The 18,946-nt window shown below is 38.2% G+C and overlaps 1 protein-coding gene across 2 annotated transcripts in view; it reads left to right on the top strand.

The window, feature by feature from the left end:
• cemip (cell migration inducing hyaluronidase 1) overlaps positions 1-18,946 on the top strand; it is an 88,117-nt gene that overhangs the window by 29,834 nt on the left and 39,337 nt on the right. For both annotated transcript variants that reach the window (XM_079460602.1, XM_079460603.1), the window contains exons 2-6: positions 12,318-12,422; positions 15,564-15,701; positions 15,881-16,019; positions 16,940-17,176; positions 17,582-17,761. In XM_079460602.1, the coding sequence (XP_079316728.1) occupies positions 12,368-12,422; positions 15,564-15,701; positions 15,881-16,019; positions 16,940-17,176; positions 17,582-17,761 (749 nt within the window). In that variant the 5' untranslated portion in view covers positions 12,318-12,367. The remainder of the gene's footprint in view (positions 1-12,317; positions 12,423-15,563; positions 15,702-15,880; positions 16,020-16,939; positions 17,177-17,581; positions 17,762-18,946) is intronic.

The raw sequence follows: 18,946 nt of genomic DNA, 5'->3' as shown, positions 1-18,946 counted from the left end.
TTTCAAAATCAGCAGCCGGTCCCACTGACCCCTGACGCAACATACAGTATATCCTTTGCGTCATACAGAGGTTATCGCAAGGAAAATACTAAATATAAAAGGGGACGATTAACAAATGATTAACGCCGCATGAGGCAGGACAATAAACAAACACTATAAAAACACATCGCTGTAATTAAAATAAATGAAGCTGTATACGCTGCGAACAGTGTAATGTTGAGCTTTTCTCATTATGGTGGAATCTTGAGATGACGATGCTACAATAAAAAAGAAGAATGATCCTTCAGTTTGGTACCTGCACACTGTTTGAAATAAATAATGTAAGGGACACAAAAGAAGATATTTTGAAGAATGTTGGTAACTAAACAACACTGAACCCCATGACTTCATTGTATGGATGCAAAACCACTGAGACAGTTTTAAAAATATCTTCTTTTGTTTACCACTATAGAAAGAGTCATATACAAGTTTTCAACCAAATGGGAGACAATAGGCATGCGCAATGCATTTGAAAAGATAACTGGGTTTATATATTTTTGTGCAATTAGATCCAACATTTCTCTTGCTTTCTTTCCCGTCTTTGATTTGTTTTACTAAACCTGTCACAGTGCATTATGGGATTAGTTTGATAAAATGATGTTCCCGAGGAATTCGACCCTCAAGAATTGCATCTTATAAGGCCATACCACTGTCGAGTGAACTTTTGCGGTCAGATACTGCTTCCATGTGCAGCTCATTCGGTTTTGAAACGGATCTTGTTTACCAGTGTTTATGTTAATATGAAATTATAGTGAGCTATTTTGTTTACTACAGCACTAAAAAAGCTATTACCAATATGTTCCATTCGCACTTATAAGATCCCGAATACTTTAATCTCATTATTAATCAGGCTCCACATCCCGGTTCATATAAATAAATGAGTCTTGAATCAGCAGACCACAATGCCATCCTGCTGACGCCTGTTTACACCCCAGCGGTAAAGCGATTAGAGAAGATGACCAAAATATGACCCGCCTCCACTACTGAAGCGCCACATGTGTTGACTGCAGAACGGCGGAGGGGAAAGACGCATGATGGATTAAGAAGTCAGAGATTCATAACTGTTCATTGAACTGAGATGTTTTTATGGCTGCTTTGAGACACGTGATCTGAGCTCTGTAGGCATCTAGACGACTTTCAATCCATCTTCACATACTGTAAGCCTTAAACGTGTTGAATGTGAAGTGGGTTTGCTGCACTAAACAAACAGCAAAAACGATTGTTTTCCAAACACTCCTACGCTCTCCACCAACTTCTCATCTTCCATTGAACAGAATGCAGTGAGCTGTCTACGCAGGCAGCTTCATCAGCACCGCTGCTGATTCAAAGACTTTCCCAAAGGTAGGCGGTATAATGATGCCGGCTTCTAAGCAAAGTCCAGAAGTAACACTTGTAACGTAACAACTGTGAATTTAAACCAATTTATGTTTGGGGTTGCAACCCAATGCTCGGTTTTATTGAATTGCAAGCATGGTACTCGATATCAGATTGACAATGTAGTAGAATACATATTGCATATCTTCTGACAAATTGAAGTTTATACCCGACACTATAAAGATATGTATAAGGATAATACAGTATATGTATTGGCGTCCATACAATTGACATTTTTTCTTGAGTGCTAAGGTTTAACATTTTAAATGCGTTAGGCCTTTTTATTAAAGGGATTTGGATTTTTGTTTTCGCATTCATCAGCTAGAAAAACAATATCGTTCCTCTGTACCTTTCCTGTTGAAGCGTGGACTACTCTCGTTGATATGGCTTTACATTCTTTTGTAAGGGACACTTTCTCATCTTCTGCGGGCACTGTAAAAATAATCTACTAAAAGCGGTAATATTCAAGCAGCTTGGACGCCAGATAAAGGCCGTAAAATAAAATATTCCTTTATTTATTTATTTGTAAAGTATTTCCGACAAAACAAAAATCTAGATTTGGCTTCACATTTTTGTGAGGGGCAGTTAAATAATCAAGCTGTCAAGACAAGTAACGATTCCATTTTATGGCGTGTATTTCTTTTTTCTCTTTGACCTCAACTTGGCAAAAGTTGGACCCTAAGAAAACACAGTGACCGAGTTCATAAAGCATGTATTCTCCATTGAGAAGCAGTCACAGGATGCATTTTTCTTTTTCATGATATTTTACACCCATCTTGTAAATTTGCGGCCTATTTCTGCCATTTTGCTATATTTGTACCGTTTTTTAAAAACTCTGTAAAATCACCGTTCTTTTTTACAGTAAACGTGAAGTCTGTAAAATATAACCGTAGAATTCAGTTTTTTATTCTTCATTGAGAAGCAGTCCCAGAATGCATTGCAACATTTCAGTGATTTCAATAAGCACGCTGCTCACTCGCAGTGCAGATATATGAAGTCTAAGCTGAATCACAGGTTATCACGGCTGTGCCGATATTCACTACCACGCCGCCCTGTTAATGTGAATTTGCTTAAATGTAACTATCACTAAACATTTTCAATAATCAGAGGACCTCAGATAATTTACCGCAGCTGCTATTATTGTTGACAGGGTTGACAGCGTTATTGGAGGTCTAAAAATAGAGTCCAACAGCTGTTACTGTATGTCTGTATTGTGTTTTCTTTGTCTTTGAAGCGTGCTGTAACCCTTATTTGAGTTGCACCGTCGGCATTAATGAGGTTGTATCTTATCTGGTAGTGTCGTCTTTCTGCTGCGTCAGTGATAAAGACCAGATTCACCCTTTTCTTAACAAGCAACCGCCAACGTAATAACTTAACAACTCATCCTTTGGAGAGCGACTCGCCTAATTAAACAAAAATATAATTACAGAGTTCTTAAGATGGGTCGAAGTGACAGAGGAGGAGAGACATTCAAATCAGTCCCGGGTGCCTTTTGGAAACAACCGGAACGTTTTAGTGGCCGATTTTCCTTCGTTGGTTCTGGATATTCGTGACATCTGTCAAAACGAATTAATCACAGCTTCTTAGTCTCGTCCGATCTGTATTAACATCACTTAGCGACCTTCCGCTGCACTCCTGATGCTTTTGAGCTTTTGTCGACGTTACATGTTAATAGTTCATAGTGTAGAATTGTTTGCCTCTTTATCGCCATCTCTCTGTGAAACATATAAATGCAGGTTACTTTACGTACTTTTTTACGTGAAACTCATAAAGCTCAACTAATTGAATCGTGTACCAATTTTTAACGCAGATTTTTTTCACTTACAGTCATTGTTTGGTTTCTTTTAGATGAAAGACGTTACAGATAGCATTTTAAAATCTTTTGTAACTCATCATACAATAATTATAAAAGACGACTCGTGGCTTATTGCTTTAAAAAATGGCCGATGCTGTAGCTTTTACTTTGTCTCATCTATAAAAGAGAAAGCATTTTTAATGTAGGTGCTTTATAAAAGCAATCATTCTCGTTCTAAAGGTTCGATTATAGTATGTTTTGTCTTTATTTATAAGTGTGAAAGGTTACATTTACTTCCTCTCTGTCATAACTTATCAAGTGATCAAATCACATTATGGGGAAATAATTCATGCTATCAGTTTATTTGGTATTTTATTAAGCTTTTTAGTAAAGTGATAGCATAATGGAAATGAGAAGCGACAGGGAGACAGGTATCTGACGAAATCTGTTAAAGGCCTCCATCAGGTCTTTATTCAAGGCTGTGTGCTGAATGTTTTAAGCGAGTGTCAGAAACCTCACGTACGTGTGTAATGATGGCGGGAGGAATGTAAGCCGCTGGAGATGTTGGTATGTGTCTCCTCAGGCTGTCTTTGTGTACACATGCTCATCTGTGTGTAAGTGTGTGTTGGATTGATGGATGTCTTAAATGTTCCTTGAGCAGCGGGCGTCTCCTTCCTTCCTTCTTCACTCGGTCGCAACCCTTCGCTGAGAAAAATATGCTTGACATTTTAGTTTTGATAAGCAAGCAAATGTTTCTGCCGCTTTTCTTTAAATATAAATAAACACCTTTGGGTTGTTTTTCTTCACTACCTCAGGAAAATGTTATTGCTCAGATGTTGCTCTTTTACTTCATATCTCTGGAGGCGTAATGCAGTTTTCAATGATTTCTTGTCATTTTTTTCTCCTCAGATTTGTAATGAGAAAAACAAGACGTAATGGAGAGAACTGTTAACATATAGGAAGAGTATAGAGCTGTACGTTGCAAAGATTAAACATATCCAAGTTTATATTGAAATCTCGAAGAGGTTAAGAACGTTTGACTGATGTTCTGTCAAAACTGAGTGCAGTCTAAGAGACACGCTTTCATCTGCTTACTGTTTTATCTCCGTGCCATCTAAGAGAAACGACCAAAACATTAAAGAGGTTATATTTGTGGTTTAGTCTTTGATTTCATAGTCTAAAATTGTTCTTCATAGTTTAGTATTTCTCTTCATAGTCTAGAATTCATGGTCTAGATTTCTTCATTGTCCAGACTTGTTCCTCGCAGTCTAGACTTTTTCTTCATAGTTTAGAGTTTATAGCCTAGATTTCTTGGGATTTACAGTTCTTCAGAGTATAGAGTTTCTCTTCATACTCTGGAGTTCATAGTCTAGAATTCATTTCCTAGATTTCTTCATAGTCCAGACTTGTTCCTCGCAGTCTAGACTTTTTCTTCATAGTTTAGTATTTCTCTTCATAGTCTAGAATTCATGGTCTAGATTTCTTCATAGTCCAGACTTGGTCCTCGTAGCCTAGACTTTTTCTTCATAGTTTAGGGTTTATAGCCTAGATTTCTTGGGATTTACAGTTCTTCAGAGTATAGAGTTCTTCATAATCTAGAATTGTTCCTCGTAGTCTACAATTGTTCTTCAGTTCATGGTCTAGAATTAATTTCCTAGAGTTCTTCATAGTCCAGACTTGTTCCCTGTAGTCTAGAATTGTTCTTCATTGTCTAGAATTCATAGTCTAGAATGCCCATTATATCTATTATATTAAATTATATTGAGTCTGTATGTCATAATCTAGTGTTCATAGTCTAGCGTTTTTCTTTATAGTCTGGCGTTTAGAGTCTGGAGTTCATAACCTAGAGTTTAAGAATTCATCGTCCTTAGCCTTGAGTTCTTTGTAGTCTAGAGTTCTGTAGTTTATAGTTTAGTGTTCTGTATAGTCTAGAGCTCTAGTCTAGAGTTCATAGAGTTGAAAGTTTATAGTCTAGATTTTCTCTTTAGTTCTTAGCCTTGAGTTCTTTGGAGTCTAAAGTTCTTCATAGTCTAGACCAGCGGTTCTCAAACTGTAGTACGTGCACCACTAGTGGTTCTTGAAGAGACCCCGGAGGTTTGTGACACGACACAAAACCCGATATATGAATTTACATTTCGTCTTTTAAATACAATTTCAAATGTTTGATACATGATTGATAAATACGGAATACATCTCAGTCTATGTGCAATTTTAAAATAGTTGTATAAATGACTGTTTATTTATCATTGGTGGATGTAACTGCGCATGACGGGCAGCTCAAACACAGAGAAGGAGCAGACAGGAGCGTTCTCTCTCTTCAGAAGAGCTGCGAGCACATTGAGTATCTTTTGTATTTCTGCACTTGAACTGCTGTTATTATTGCTGTAAAGTGCTAATTCAACACGTGACTGCATCTCCTCGAGGTTAAATCAATGAAGTGTGCTTTGCGATGTGTTTTTGACGCGTCACTTTGACAAGAGCCGCTGCGGTAAAGTGTGAGTCTCTGTTTGTTATACAGCTGTTCTCTTGATGTTTAAGCATCCGTATATTTATTCATCTAATGTGTCAAATATTCTTTCTACCTTGTTTGGCTATAATATAAGTTTAAAGTCTTTGAGTGAAATTGACTTGCACAAAGTCAATAAATCCCCCTTAGAAGTCATTTACAGAGCCCTGTTTACTGTGTGCTACAGAAAAGTGTTTTTGAAAAACATGAAAAAACGTAAATAGGTAAATAAAAAAGTGTTTTTATTATTGATAATACATTAGAATCGGAGGACGAGGTGTAAAGATAGCGATTCACAGATCTACTATTCATTTGAGTGTTTGTTCAGGTGATTTTCTCTGGCGGTCTTTAGGTGGTACTTGGAACAACTCATTTTATTAAAGGTGGGACTTGATCTGAACAGTCCTGGTCTAGACTAGAGTGAGTTCGTCTTTATAGTCTAGAATCTTGAATTCATAGCCTTGAGTTCTTAATAGTCAACAATACTCAAATCTCAACAAATGAAAAGAAAATTGTGCTTTTGGATTGTGAATCGAACGCTATTGTGAATATATTCAGTGCATTGTCTCAAAACACTTGAGAGTCAGAGTTCTGTCTGGTCTTGTGTTCATAAGTATCTAATGGGGGTCCAGGTGTTCAGGGGGGATACAGAAACGTTCATACCGCTGAGATAATGACCCTTCATTATGCCACATCTGCCAGCATTGTAAAAACAACAACATTTCTCTTAAATGATCTCTCTGTAGCAACAGTTTTGAAAAATAAATGTAGGGGAATGGAAATATAGACTAGTTTTGTCCAGTATTACCTGTTGTCGCAGGAACTGTAATCATTTTCTGTAAACATTAGTTTCGGCTTATGATCAAACAATATGAATAAAATGCATTCGATATCTGTTCTGTTCGCCTTGTTAAACATACAGATGCATACAGATCGTTTAATATCATAAGTAAACTCTTAAGTGTCAATATCTTTTGCTTTTAATAACGATTATTCTTATTCGATACAATTAAAAAAAATAGACGCAAAGTAGTAAGTCATGGCTGCTCTTTGGCACGCATTACTAATCGTGTTTAACTGTCATTCGGTTTACCGAAATGAAAATGGGCATAAACAACAGCATTCACATTCGAGTGTTTCATCCAAGAAACACTGGCTGACATGCAGACCACCACCTGTCGCTTTTGAATAAGGTCTAAAAAGGAAAGCAATGAATTTTCTGGCGGTGGCCCTGTAGAGAGCTGCTTAGCAGAAGAGATGACATGAGGAATTGCAAACCCTTTTGTGGCGGGTTACAGCAGCGCTGTTGGCTTTCTGCTTTCCAGTCAACCGTATTAGTGTTGGCTTTCTGAAGCGCCGTATCCTCCATCACAACCCCCAAATAAGGCCTGTAGAAGCAGAACCTGTCAGTAGAAGTATCTGAAACATTTTCCAGACCGTGAACGGTTAACTCCCACCGACATTCACAACTTTTGAGTTTTGAGTAGTGAGCTCAACGAGCCATATGAATTCAACAAAGTTAGCGGCGGTGCATTTCGAAAAAGCCCTTGAGGTCGACCTAAACCGCAAGCTTTTTTCTGAAGTGAGGGGTCCGGTTCAACGGTGACCTCAGACAGCTTTGGAGATCATAGGTGCAGCGCTGCGTTAGCAGTAAAGACGTTCTTGTACTTGTCACCGTCTGCCACCGTCAGCACAGCTCTGCGCTTTTGTCTCAGCTGGATCGCGGCGTCCCGGGGAGAGAGGGCTGCAAAAATAGCTGTTTCAACGTCGTCTCTGTCGGAGGGCTCAGGTTCCCCTCCGGTCTCCTGAGATCAGCTTTAACCTTCAGCATCTTCCGCTCTTCCTCTTTGACAAATGCGCAGCTCACATTGAATAAATCATCAGCACTCGTCACTCGCACCTTTACCCCGACTCGCTTACGAGTCTTTCCAGCAGTAACCACAATAAGAAAAGAGCTGTCCCGCAGACTCTCTTCATGCCTTACAAACCTCATACGACATTCTTTCAGGCGTAATTTAGATGAACTCCTCCGTCTTTACCCATTCTGACTTTCTTTCTTCTGTAGAAGACTGTCCTGAAAGACAAAAGACGACATTTTGAAGAATGTTGGTAACCAAACAACACTGAATCTCATTGACATTTCTCAAAATATCTTCTTTGTAAGTGGATTATTTTATGATTGGCTGACCTCATGCTTGACTGAGTTTTCAGTCTTGTTACATCAGGCTTTCTGCGGAACCTTCCAGAAGCGACTTGACCCAGCAGTCTGATGTAAGTGGGATATAATCTGCTCTGCTGTACAGTAGTCCCGGGTCTTTTATAGTCCACGGTTTCTATATTAACACATTAAAAGCTCATGGCTCCCCTTTCCCGTGTCTGTTTCATACACAACCACAGCGACTCGTGCTTAAAAGTGCACCGAACATAATGAAACGGAGGAGTTTCTCTATCAGAAGTTCCTCCTGAAGTTCTTCTGCTCTGTTTTTGTGGAGCGTTAATGGACCAAGGAGGCTCCTGGTGCTGCCAACTAATAAAATTTCCTTTAACTGCCGGTCTGGGCCACTTTCGTTTGCTTCTATATAAGTCAGTCGGAGCGTATGAAACGCTCTTCAGGGTAATGAAAGAGGAAAGAAAAACCCCTCGAGTGCTTCATGGCTTCTTGATTTTTCTCTCGCCTTAGACTACTTTGGGGCCAAACTTCTAATTTACTTGTACGAGTAATAATCCAAATTATTGTTTGAAATCGAAGGTGCCACAGCAAAGTACGCCCGTCTTATTTGCAATGTATAGCAGCCAGAAGGTGTAAAACAGCAACGGTTAGTTCAATGGTGATCATTTAGTTGTCGAGATAGAGGTGAGAAACCGCTCAATGGTTTAATGTGAACTGCAAAAAAACTGGTTAAAGAAAGTAAGCACATACTGTTTAAAAATCAACGTTCCGTTCTCGAGTATTGATTCACGAGTTGTCTACGATTTCCCTGGAAATATCACATTTTTTCATCACAGCGTAACTTGCAATCTCACATTTCAAACAGAGATGGCGATAGAGAGGCAAACATTTTGATAGTTAACCTCATTTGTTGCGTTTCGAATGTCGTTTTAAAACGCGCTTTTGATAGCCTGACGTCAGCTCCTGAGACTGCAGACTTTGGGTGAGCTGTGTTTGTAATCCTGGATCTTTCGCTGTTCTGACAGGAGGGGACAACTTGAAGGACAAAGGGGGAAGTGGGTTATCTGCAAGGGCCACAGTCGGGCAACAGTCTCCGTATGAGGACTGACAGCACAGGAAGAGATATTTGACTCAAATCGAAGACCAGGGTCTGGATTGAAGCAAAGCTTGTCTTCAAAAGCTGATGTAATGTTTTGGAATAGACTTTCTCAGCGTCAGGGATTTGTGCAGAAGTCTGAAAGGGCACACAGGAGTGAGGACTGACTGACATGGTGGTCTGCGACAGTGCGACGTGACGGGAAAGCAAATTTTGCCATTTTCTCAAGAAAATTTGAAAGGTGCTTGCTCGTGCAGAACTCGCCACCACGGTGCTCGGGTGTTGCGGGTGGTTGCCATGGTGACGTGATGCAGTTGCTAATGCTTGTTAAGGGATGGATCTGCAGTCGCTGGACTGCTATGACTGCTCTGGTTGGTGTCTGTGATATTGTAAGGTGGTTGCTAGGTTATTTTTAAGGGGTGCTTTAGGTGATCCTTCAGGTTTTGTTTTATTTATTTACTTCAGTTAGACAATAAGTAAATAATAAGATAAAACAAAAAGGTAATAAATTACATGAAAACATTATTAAATAGTAATTTTTGTCAAATAAAAAGTAAATAAATAAATGAGTAAATAATAAATAAAATAAGTCAATAAACCGTTTATTTGTTTCATTTATGTAATATAAAATAAGCCAATACATATTTTATTGTTATTCATTTCAGATTTACGTTGATTTATTTGTTAATGAAATAAAAAAAAGAAAGTTTTTATTAAGAAATCGCACATTTCTCCTTATAAAGCCACACAATATAGTTGCCATCATTATATACAAAACACAGACAGCGTGGGTGTTGCACCAAAGCATGAGCAATTGTTTTCGTCACGCCTGCTTTCGCAGACAAGTCTCATTTTTATTCAGATTATCATTCTTTATGCATAACATTACATGGACTAAAATAAAAGATTAAAGCCTGTTCATTTTTGACCACTGCTATCAGACAGCCAAAAGATAAAACATGATTAAATCATATGAAAATTGCTATTATTGATAATGCGCGCACATGTGAACGGCTCACACGCGGCTGCATTGAAAGATGCACGTCACGTCAGCGTGTTTCAGCCTCATACATCTTGCGGTGTTTGGCTTAGAGGAATCTGTCCATGCATTCGAAAACCCAATAAAGGGATTTTCTCTGGATTTCCAGCAAAGTCCATCACGGCCGACACAAAGTCAATGTGGCTAGAAGTGACTGAGGGGTCTTCAATCAACTAACTTTCACACCTGAACTAAGATGCTGTTTCTGCGGCACACGACATCTGTTTACCTGCAAAGCCTCATCTTGTTTTCTCGAGGTGTGCTGAAACTGAATAAAATTTCGAGGCGGGCGTGTTTCGCACAGCGTGACATGGATTCATGTCTTATATTGTGGAGTCAGGCTTTTTTAAAACAGTGTAAGCAATTTATGAAGTGATTTACACAGTTCAGTGTAGCGTGTATACGGTTATGATTGAGTGTCAGGGGGTTTCTGTAATTCAGGAGGATCGGGGCGGGGGGCTTCTCTCGGTGTGCACAGGTGGGGTTTTTGGGCGTTTGAAATGAAAAATTAGCATTTGTGATTTTTTTTGTCAATCTAGAAAAGGAGTTTGGAGTATTTTTGACACCTATAGAGTTGCTTTGTGGGTTTGATGGAATTCTCCAATTTGTGTATCAACGTAGTCTCAGATGGCTAAATAACATTTGAAACGGCCAAATCTGTACATTCGATGAGAAATATTTGAGTTCATATTAAGAATATATTTACTTTTCAATGCAGACTTGATAAATCTGAGCTCAGTTTGACACATTGTTGACGTCTCTTCTCAAACTCTAATGACATCTAGAAAATCAGTGTATAAAATATAGCAATTGTACTGTAATAGCGCTGCTTACCTTAGCGTGGAAATTATAGTAATGTCTTCCCTACAATGAAGCTTATATTTTAGTGCGCAAAGATCCGAATGCATAGACTGTTATTGGAGTTTTATTGTTTTCTTCTCGTTTTTTCCATAATAAACTCAGTTCTCTGTTTGCAGGATGAGTCTGTTTATCTCATGGGAGATATAAACCATTGTTTCCTTCTTAAGGGAGAACGTCCCGAAAACGTTCGGTCCACATCTGCAGGCTTCTGCTAGCAGAATAAATGACCATGTTTGCATCACTTTCAAGTAAAGACCACAAATAAACTCTCATTCTGTGCACCAAGGACCTGTGTTTGTGCTTTAAGGTTGTAATATTAAAGTGATAGTTCACCAAAGAAAAAATTGAAATAATTTTATCATTTATTTACGCTCATGTCATTCCAAACCTGTATGAGTTTCTTTCGTTCTTCGATGAGTTTCAAAGAACGTTGATAAACAAATAATAACAAAAGTGATGACAGTATATTTATTTATTGCTGCAAGAGCCACGTCCTGCCCAGTTCAGCTCCAGTCCTACTCCCTCGATTTCATTTCTGGAAATCTTTAAAGCACATAAACATTAAAAAATCCCGCTGACAGTGTCTGGTATAAAGACATGATGTCGTTGAATGAATTGATGTTTGTCTTATTGGTTTATCAGTTCATCTATCGCTCCTACACAAGACTGATCCTTAACGGCACAGGTTGACGTCCATTGCAACTTAAATCAATAAAAAACAACCGTTGGCTCTGTTGATGAGTGTATTTCCACAATCCTTGGCTGTTGGCACACGGTGACCGGAATGCCTATAAGATGAAAAGTTGGCAGTTGCAGATCATTATACTAGAAATCCCAAAGACAACTGAGGATGTTTTAATGATGCGTCACGCACAACAGCAGAGGTTTGACGCATCAGACGGGACATGATGCGAGTCACCGAGAGACAATGAAGCCATCGTGCTCGGGACGGATCGCAGATGCTAATGAACAATACAACATTCTAGTGCAGAAGATTATTCAAAACACAGGTAGTTAGATCGCATTTACAGATGTCACTTTCCTTGTCATGTAATTGGTCTGTCGAGCATCAAGCCTGAGATAGTTACGTTACGTCTCACATAACTGCATTTAAAGAAGTCGACTATTATTAGAGCATTCTGCACCTGAGCACCCGGTCTCTTTGATCCTTTTTGGATGTTGGAGTCATATCGCTGGTACTCCTCTGATCTCTTTGAAGATAACCACATAACCTTCAGATCTCCAAAGTTTCAAAGGAATGCAAAAGTCGAGCCCACCGCATTCAGCTGCTTTTGGCAAACTGACAAAATCGATAAATGGTTTCTACGGCAACGTCTCTTATGCTCAATGTCATGGTTGTGTTGAAGTGTTCGTCGTCGCATTAATGCATTGCGGAGTTCAGCGCGCTTAAATGTAAATGTTTTTTGTGTTTTGCAGGTGGCGCCTTAAAATTCTAGACCAAAGTGAACCACCGACAGTGCTGAAAAATGAAGATCTGTGTTGCTTTTCTCACGGTAGCTGTTCTTCACATTACTCACGCGGGTATGTTTCTTTTTTTTGCCTAGTCAAAACAAATGTTTCATTGTTGTATACTGTCAATGTAAAATTATATAAAACTAATGGAAATAAGAGAATGCTACTTTTGTTGGAAAAAATTTAATTGGTGCATTGATGCCGAGTGGTTCTGGGTGGTTGCTAGGGCATTGCTATGCTAATGTGTTTGGGTGGTTGCTAAGGCATACTTGGACATGGGTGGAGTCCACTGGAAATGTCAACAATTTTGTAGAATTAGGAAATTATGACGATTGAAAACATTTAGAACATTTAGGAAATCACACCACTCTCCAAAGTAAGGTAACGTAACATAATGTAACATATAATATATAACCACATACCGTTACGTAAGATAGTAAATAAAGTAAAATAACATAACGTAACGTCACATAGTAAATCAAGTAAAATATCGTAACATAAAGTGACGTGACGTAAGGAACATAGTAAATCAAGTAAAATAACATAACATAACAAACATAGTAAATCAAGTAAAATAACTGTGTAAATAAATATGTAAAATAATTGTTTTAAAAAAAAAAAAATAGTTGTATTAATTGTAACTGTATCTGGTATCCGTCTCTCATCGGCTACCCTCTTTATATTATCTGACAGAAAGAATCGTGGCATTGCCTAACATACAATATCGGAAATCTAGTATAAAGCCGTCCAAAACACACCAACATCCTTCCAATTTTTAACTTAATCCATCCTACAGAGAAAGTCTTATTACAGACAAAGCCTTGCGGATGCAGTATGCCAAAGCCACAGCGACCCTCAGAGACTTTATTCCACTGCGTTTCATGCTCGTCCAGCATTCCACAACTCCCTTTAAAACCACGACGGTACAATCCATATCTTTACAAGCCTGTAAAATATTCTGTCCATCTCTTCTCCCTTCGCATTTTCTTGGCACGGCAGCTGCGGCGTAATTTCAAACAGAAGTTCCGTTAGACCGTCGCTCGCTTTAATTGCAAACATGAGTTGCGATTATAAAAAAGAAACCCAGCCTCCTGCATTAAAAGAGTAAAAGAGTTGTAATGATCGCATGATTCAATTGCAACTGCATAAATGTTCGAGAATATGCTTTCATGTGTGTTTAGCTAGGTTTGGTTTGTGGTATTTCAAGCAACGCTGTCATCAACCTTGCTTTGAAACACAATGCACGTGGGTTTTCACAGTTCCACAGCGGCATCGGCTCTGCATATGGTGATGAGATTAATGCATCACTGCAGGACGACTTAAAAAGTGTTTGTTTGAAATGACAGGCCGCTGCGTTTTCTTTCATTCAGTGCGAGCTGAGCATTAGATAAATGAGGTGATTGATTAAAGACAGGCCTAAATCGAACCTTTCTTTGTTGTTCTTTCATCTGCCTTTTCTTTAGTTTATGAGGCTTCGAAGGATACATTTGTATATTTTGCACATCTTTTTACAAGGAAACGTGCATTTTTGAAGCATGTGCGCCGGCTCTGTTCTAAAAATGTAGAGATAACTATGTAGGCAGCGTTCCATAGAGATCTTCAAAGATGGCTACTGGGCTCCTGTCCTGGAGGGCCACAGATCTGCTGAGTTTAATTGCAACCTTCATCCAACACACCTGCTCGTCATTTTTTAATTGATCTTGAAGACTTTGATTGGCTTCAGGTGTGTTTGATTAGGGATGGAGCTGAACTTGGGACAGTGGTCCTCCAGGAGGCGACGTACAAGCACTGTTCTGATGCTGAGGAGGTGGGTCGAAATGTCTCACTTCTGACCTCAATTCCAGTCAATCACATAAAAAAGTGACAAAACTTTTACAATTACAAAACAATTACTTGCTTGTTTTGAAAACAGAGACTTGGAAATTAAATTAAAGTCTGCATTTAATTACATGTTGCGGCATCTTGTCACGTATGGTGGAACTTATATCAGGTGATTTTTTATCAAGAACTGCAATGCATTATGGGACTGCATTATTTAAAAGATACATTCAGTGATGTTTCTTAGTCAAATAAAGCAAATGATAATGCCACTTCGCTACATATACATATACATATACATAAAATAAACGATTGTATACATCAAAGAAACTAAAATAAAATAATTGTATACATAAAATAAAATTATACATGACAGAAAATAAAAGAAAACAATATTTTATACATAAAAGAAGGTCAAAGAAAATAACTGCAAAAACAAAATGATTATTAATTATAAATACAGGTAATTGTTACTCTGTAGTGTTGGTGTGTGGACATTGGTGTTTTTTCATGCATTTTAATTTATAACAAATGTACATACACGTCATTATTCTTGATGTGAACAAGCCTTTATTTAACCTGCATTAAATATTTAAATGATGACATCTTAAACAAGCTTTCTTTACACTAAGGCTTTGGGTTTTTCTCTGAGCATTGAACAGCATTAAATGGAGAACAGGACATTTCAATATTCAGTGACTCGAAATCATCTGACAAACATCTGCTGACTTAATTTTATCCGTTAGAAAGTAGCAAACTGTTGATGGTTAGCACGATCTAGCTTTGGTCTGGACATCTGAGACGTTTATCTGCAGACATCTGAAAGCGTTTGCTTGATTTAATGGGGTCATATCTTTTTTATTATTTATTTATTTTTCACTTTATAATGTTTATATTTATGTCTTTTCTCTGACCTGTAGATTTAAAAGGCCATTTTTCACTGCTGTGCTTTTTGGTGTGGAGATGATGTACAGCACTTTACTAAACTTTTGCTGTGGGGTTTTGTCCCATGCAGTGTTTAACTTTCTCATCCTTTTTCTTTTGCTAAATCCTGCATGACAGATTCACAAAACAGTCATCTCTGAAATATTGTGAATGTCAGATTTAAATGATCGCAGACCTTGTTAAAAATTAAATGTTCCATTTGTAGGTTTGTGTTCCTGAGGAAGAAATAAAAAGATTTCTTCCCTCTTAGGGTTACAGGAAAAAAATGATATTTTACTGTTTTAAGATATTATCCGAAGCGATTTACAGTACATACAAGCTATACGTTTTTATCAATCTGGATTTCTACTTTTGGAAACCACAACCCTTTGCACAATGCCCTTCCAACAGAGCTACATGACATTAAATATTTTTACGTAATTACATTTATATGTCCTTCTGCTTTAGTTTGTCCAGATAAGATGCCTGGTCTTCAATCCTGGACCCCCGGTCACAACGAAGCTCATCGCGTTACTATCGGTTACGGTCGCAAAGTTATCCTCACCTCCTCTGCGACGGTCCATTCCATCGAGATCCTTAACGGAGGTAGACTGTCCCTAATAAAACCTTTTTAAACATTTAAGCAACATGAAATGAAAGTTTGAGTAAAATGAATAAAAGCGCAGTTTATTTTCAGTAAAAATGCAAATGCAGAGAAGAAATTGCAGCATGCCCACTGGTTGAAAATGAAAGGGGAACGATGGTTATTGGCTGTCTTTTTTTAGGGAAGCTTGTGATAGCCGATACCACCCGACCCATTTTGCTGCGAGCGAAGCACATCCTCATTGGAAACAAGGGCGAACTTCACATCGGCAGTCCAGATTGTCCCTACAAAGGCAACCTCACCATTTCTCTCTTTGGCAGGTAAGAACAAAGAGAGACTATGAAAAATCTCTTTTAGACTTTGAAGACTTTTATAAGTACTTAAAATTGTATGGAATGGAGAGCTATCACGACATCAGATTTTCCACGCTAACAGTTTTATCACAATAAAGTTTTTTTTTTAAATAAATGATACCATTAGTCAAATACATTTTTCATTTGATGAAGTCTTTTTTCCGGTCAATGAATCACATTCACAATTCTAATGTAGGGAGGCAGAGAGCGAGAGAGTTTGTAAGCTATCTTGAGGCAAAACTTTAACATGCACTGTATTATTTACGATATTTGTCGGATTAGCACTATATCAATAATTTACGATATTATGGTATGTGTCAAAGGAACACTATATCAATCATTTGCAATTGAATGGAATGTGTAGAATTAACACTGTATCAGTCATTTACAATATTGCGATATGTGTCTCATTAATACTAGATCAATCAATTATGGTAATGTGCCATTTTACGATATGTGTAGCATTAGCACTATATAAATAATTTACGATATTGCGATATATGTAAAATTAACACTATATCAATCTATTACTTTGTTACGGTATGCGTCAGATTACCCCAAAATTAATCCTTTACGATAACTTGCGATGTTAAAATATGTGTAGAATTAACACTACAGCAATAATTGCGCTTTTAACCATCACGATTATCGTCAAAACCAGTATATTAGGACACTTCTAACAATCACACAGTACAGTATTTATCAAATGAAACTGAGTACAGTCTATGTTAAGGTAGTTAAAAAACATATTTTAAATAAGCAGGAATACAGCAAATTAACTTTTTGATTGCTAATTTGGACTTGCCTCTTTAAAATTCTAGTAAACTTGGTTTCTCACGGTGCGTAGTTGCAAACCCATGGATTTTTGATTTGTTGTATTGGAACAGGTCTGATGACGACGATGACGCACATAGTTATTTTGGACGAAAGTACATCGGCGTCGGAACTAGAGGATCTTTAGAAATCCACGGACAAAAGAAGCTGTCGTGGACGTTTCTGAACAAAACACTTCATCCTGGGCAAGGCAACGAGAACAGTTACCACTTTGAGAGGAGCTGGGGCAACAGAGGAATCATCATTCACATCATCAACCCACAAACTGGAGAGGTGCTCCATTCTGATAGGTCAGCGCCTCATGACTCACTTCCTGTTGAGCTTCTGTCTGCCTGCTCTCCAAGTTTGTGCTCTTTCAACTTGCTTTTAATGAACGTGTTTTTGCCACATGATGGATTTAGATGGATTGAGAACATCTTTTAAACCTGCTGATGGTTTTAATGTGGGCTTGGAATTAGAAAAGTAATTACAAATGGACTGTCAAAACAAAAGCGGCTTCCAAGTTGTCAGCTTTGTGGGCGTTTGAACGGCATCTATTTTTCATCGCAGAAAACAGTGTCTGTTATTGAATCGGCGTCTTCAACCGATCAGTCATGCTCACAACCGCAGAGTATGCTTGTTGGCTTCTGTAATTCTCCTCGACTGGGCCGTGATTCATCTCTGTGACCCACTTTTACCTTTGCGTGTGTGTACAGGTTTGACACGTACAGGAGCAAGGACGAGAGCAGACGGCTGGCCCAGTATGTAGATGATGTGGAAACTGGACAGATCTTGGCCATGGTGGTTAATGATGAAGGATCCAATAACCTGGAGGATTCGGCTAAAAAGGCTCTTACCAAGCTGGGGAGCCGGCATTTCCATCGCCTCGGTTTCAGGTAGCATTACTTATTCCCAAGAGTTAAAAAAGCCTTCCCACCGGTCCACCGGATTAGAATTTGCTTTGAAAGTCAACATGTAGACTTCGGGAGAAGCTTGGTTGCATTCACACTTTTCTCTTTGCATTAGAGCGAGTCTGAGATCAGAACAGGATGTTTGGTTTGCCAAGATTGCGGCAAAAACTTGGAAATGTGACCTTTAATGTTATGGCAAGGACTAACTAAACACTTCAAATAAAAAGGCCAACGTTTCTGTGATGCATGATGAACATTTGCAAGATGACCAGTTTTTACCAAACATATGTGAATGTTTCCCCTTAAAGGGACGGTTCAACTAAAAATGAAAGTTAATTTATTCATCCTCGTGTTTTTTTACTTTCTTTCTTCTTCAGAACACAAAAGAAGATATTTAGAAGAATATTTATTCACCCTCATGTGATTGAAAACCCGTTTGTGACTTTCTTCTGAGGAACACAAAAGAAGATATATTGAGAATTTGTCTGGTGATCAACGTTCTTCTAAATATCTTCTTTTGTGTTCCTCAGTAGAAAGTCACATACAGGTTTTCAATACATGAGGGTGAATAAATAATGAGAGAATTTTCATTTTTGGGTCTCTTTAAACATCGGCTTGAGAAATCTGCTGTTTTTGACTTCTTGTAGATCCTCCTTGAGTTTAGTTCCAGCTCAACTTTGAGAGCTCTTACGCACCAGAGAAAGCTCAGATGAAGCGTGTAGTGAATAGGAATGTGTTCGATCTGTTTTCAGGGTGTGGATAGAGCTGGATCAGATTATATCGAGCAGGATTGCAGCAAATTGGATTTCCAAAAGAACACTGAAGCACCTGTCTGCAATTCTCATTGCCCTTTTATTCCTCATTTTACTTTTCAACAACCAAAAAAGTCAAATGAGATCTCTCTCAGATGTTGCTCTCTCATAGCTCAGGAGATTTGATGTTTCATTTAAGGATCAGCTTAGTCTCAGATGTTTCTCCTTAAATTACACAAACAAATGAGTGTGCAATTGATCCATGAAGAGTATGGAGGTGTGGAATTAAGATAAAATCATCTGGAAATGTTTAAGTTCACATTGAGATCTTCACTAATATTGACTTCTGATTGCAGACTTGACAAATCTGAGCTCAGTTTGACACGTAGTTGACGTCTCTTCTCAAACTCTAATGAAT

This window comes from Barbatula barbatula, assembly GCF_947034865.1.
Source record: "Barbatula barbatula genome assembly, chromosome: 1".
NCBI lineage: Eukaryota > Metazoa > Chordata > Actinopteri > Cypriniformes > Nemacheilidae > Barbatula > Barbatula barbatula.
This window is presented reverse-complemented; position numbering and strand designations above follow the sequence as displayed.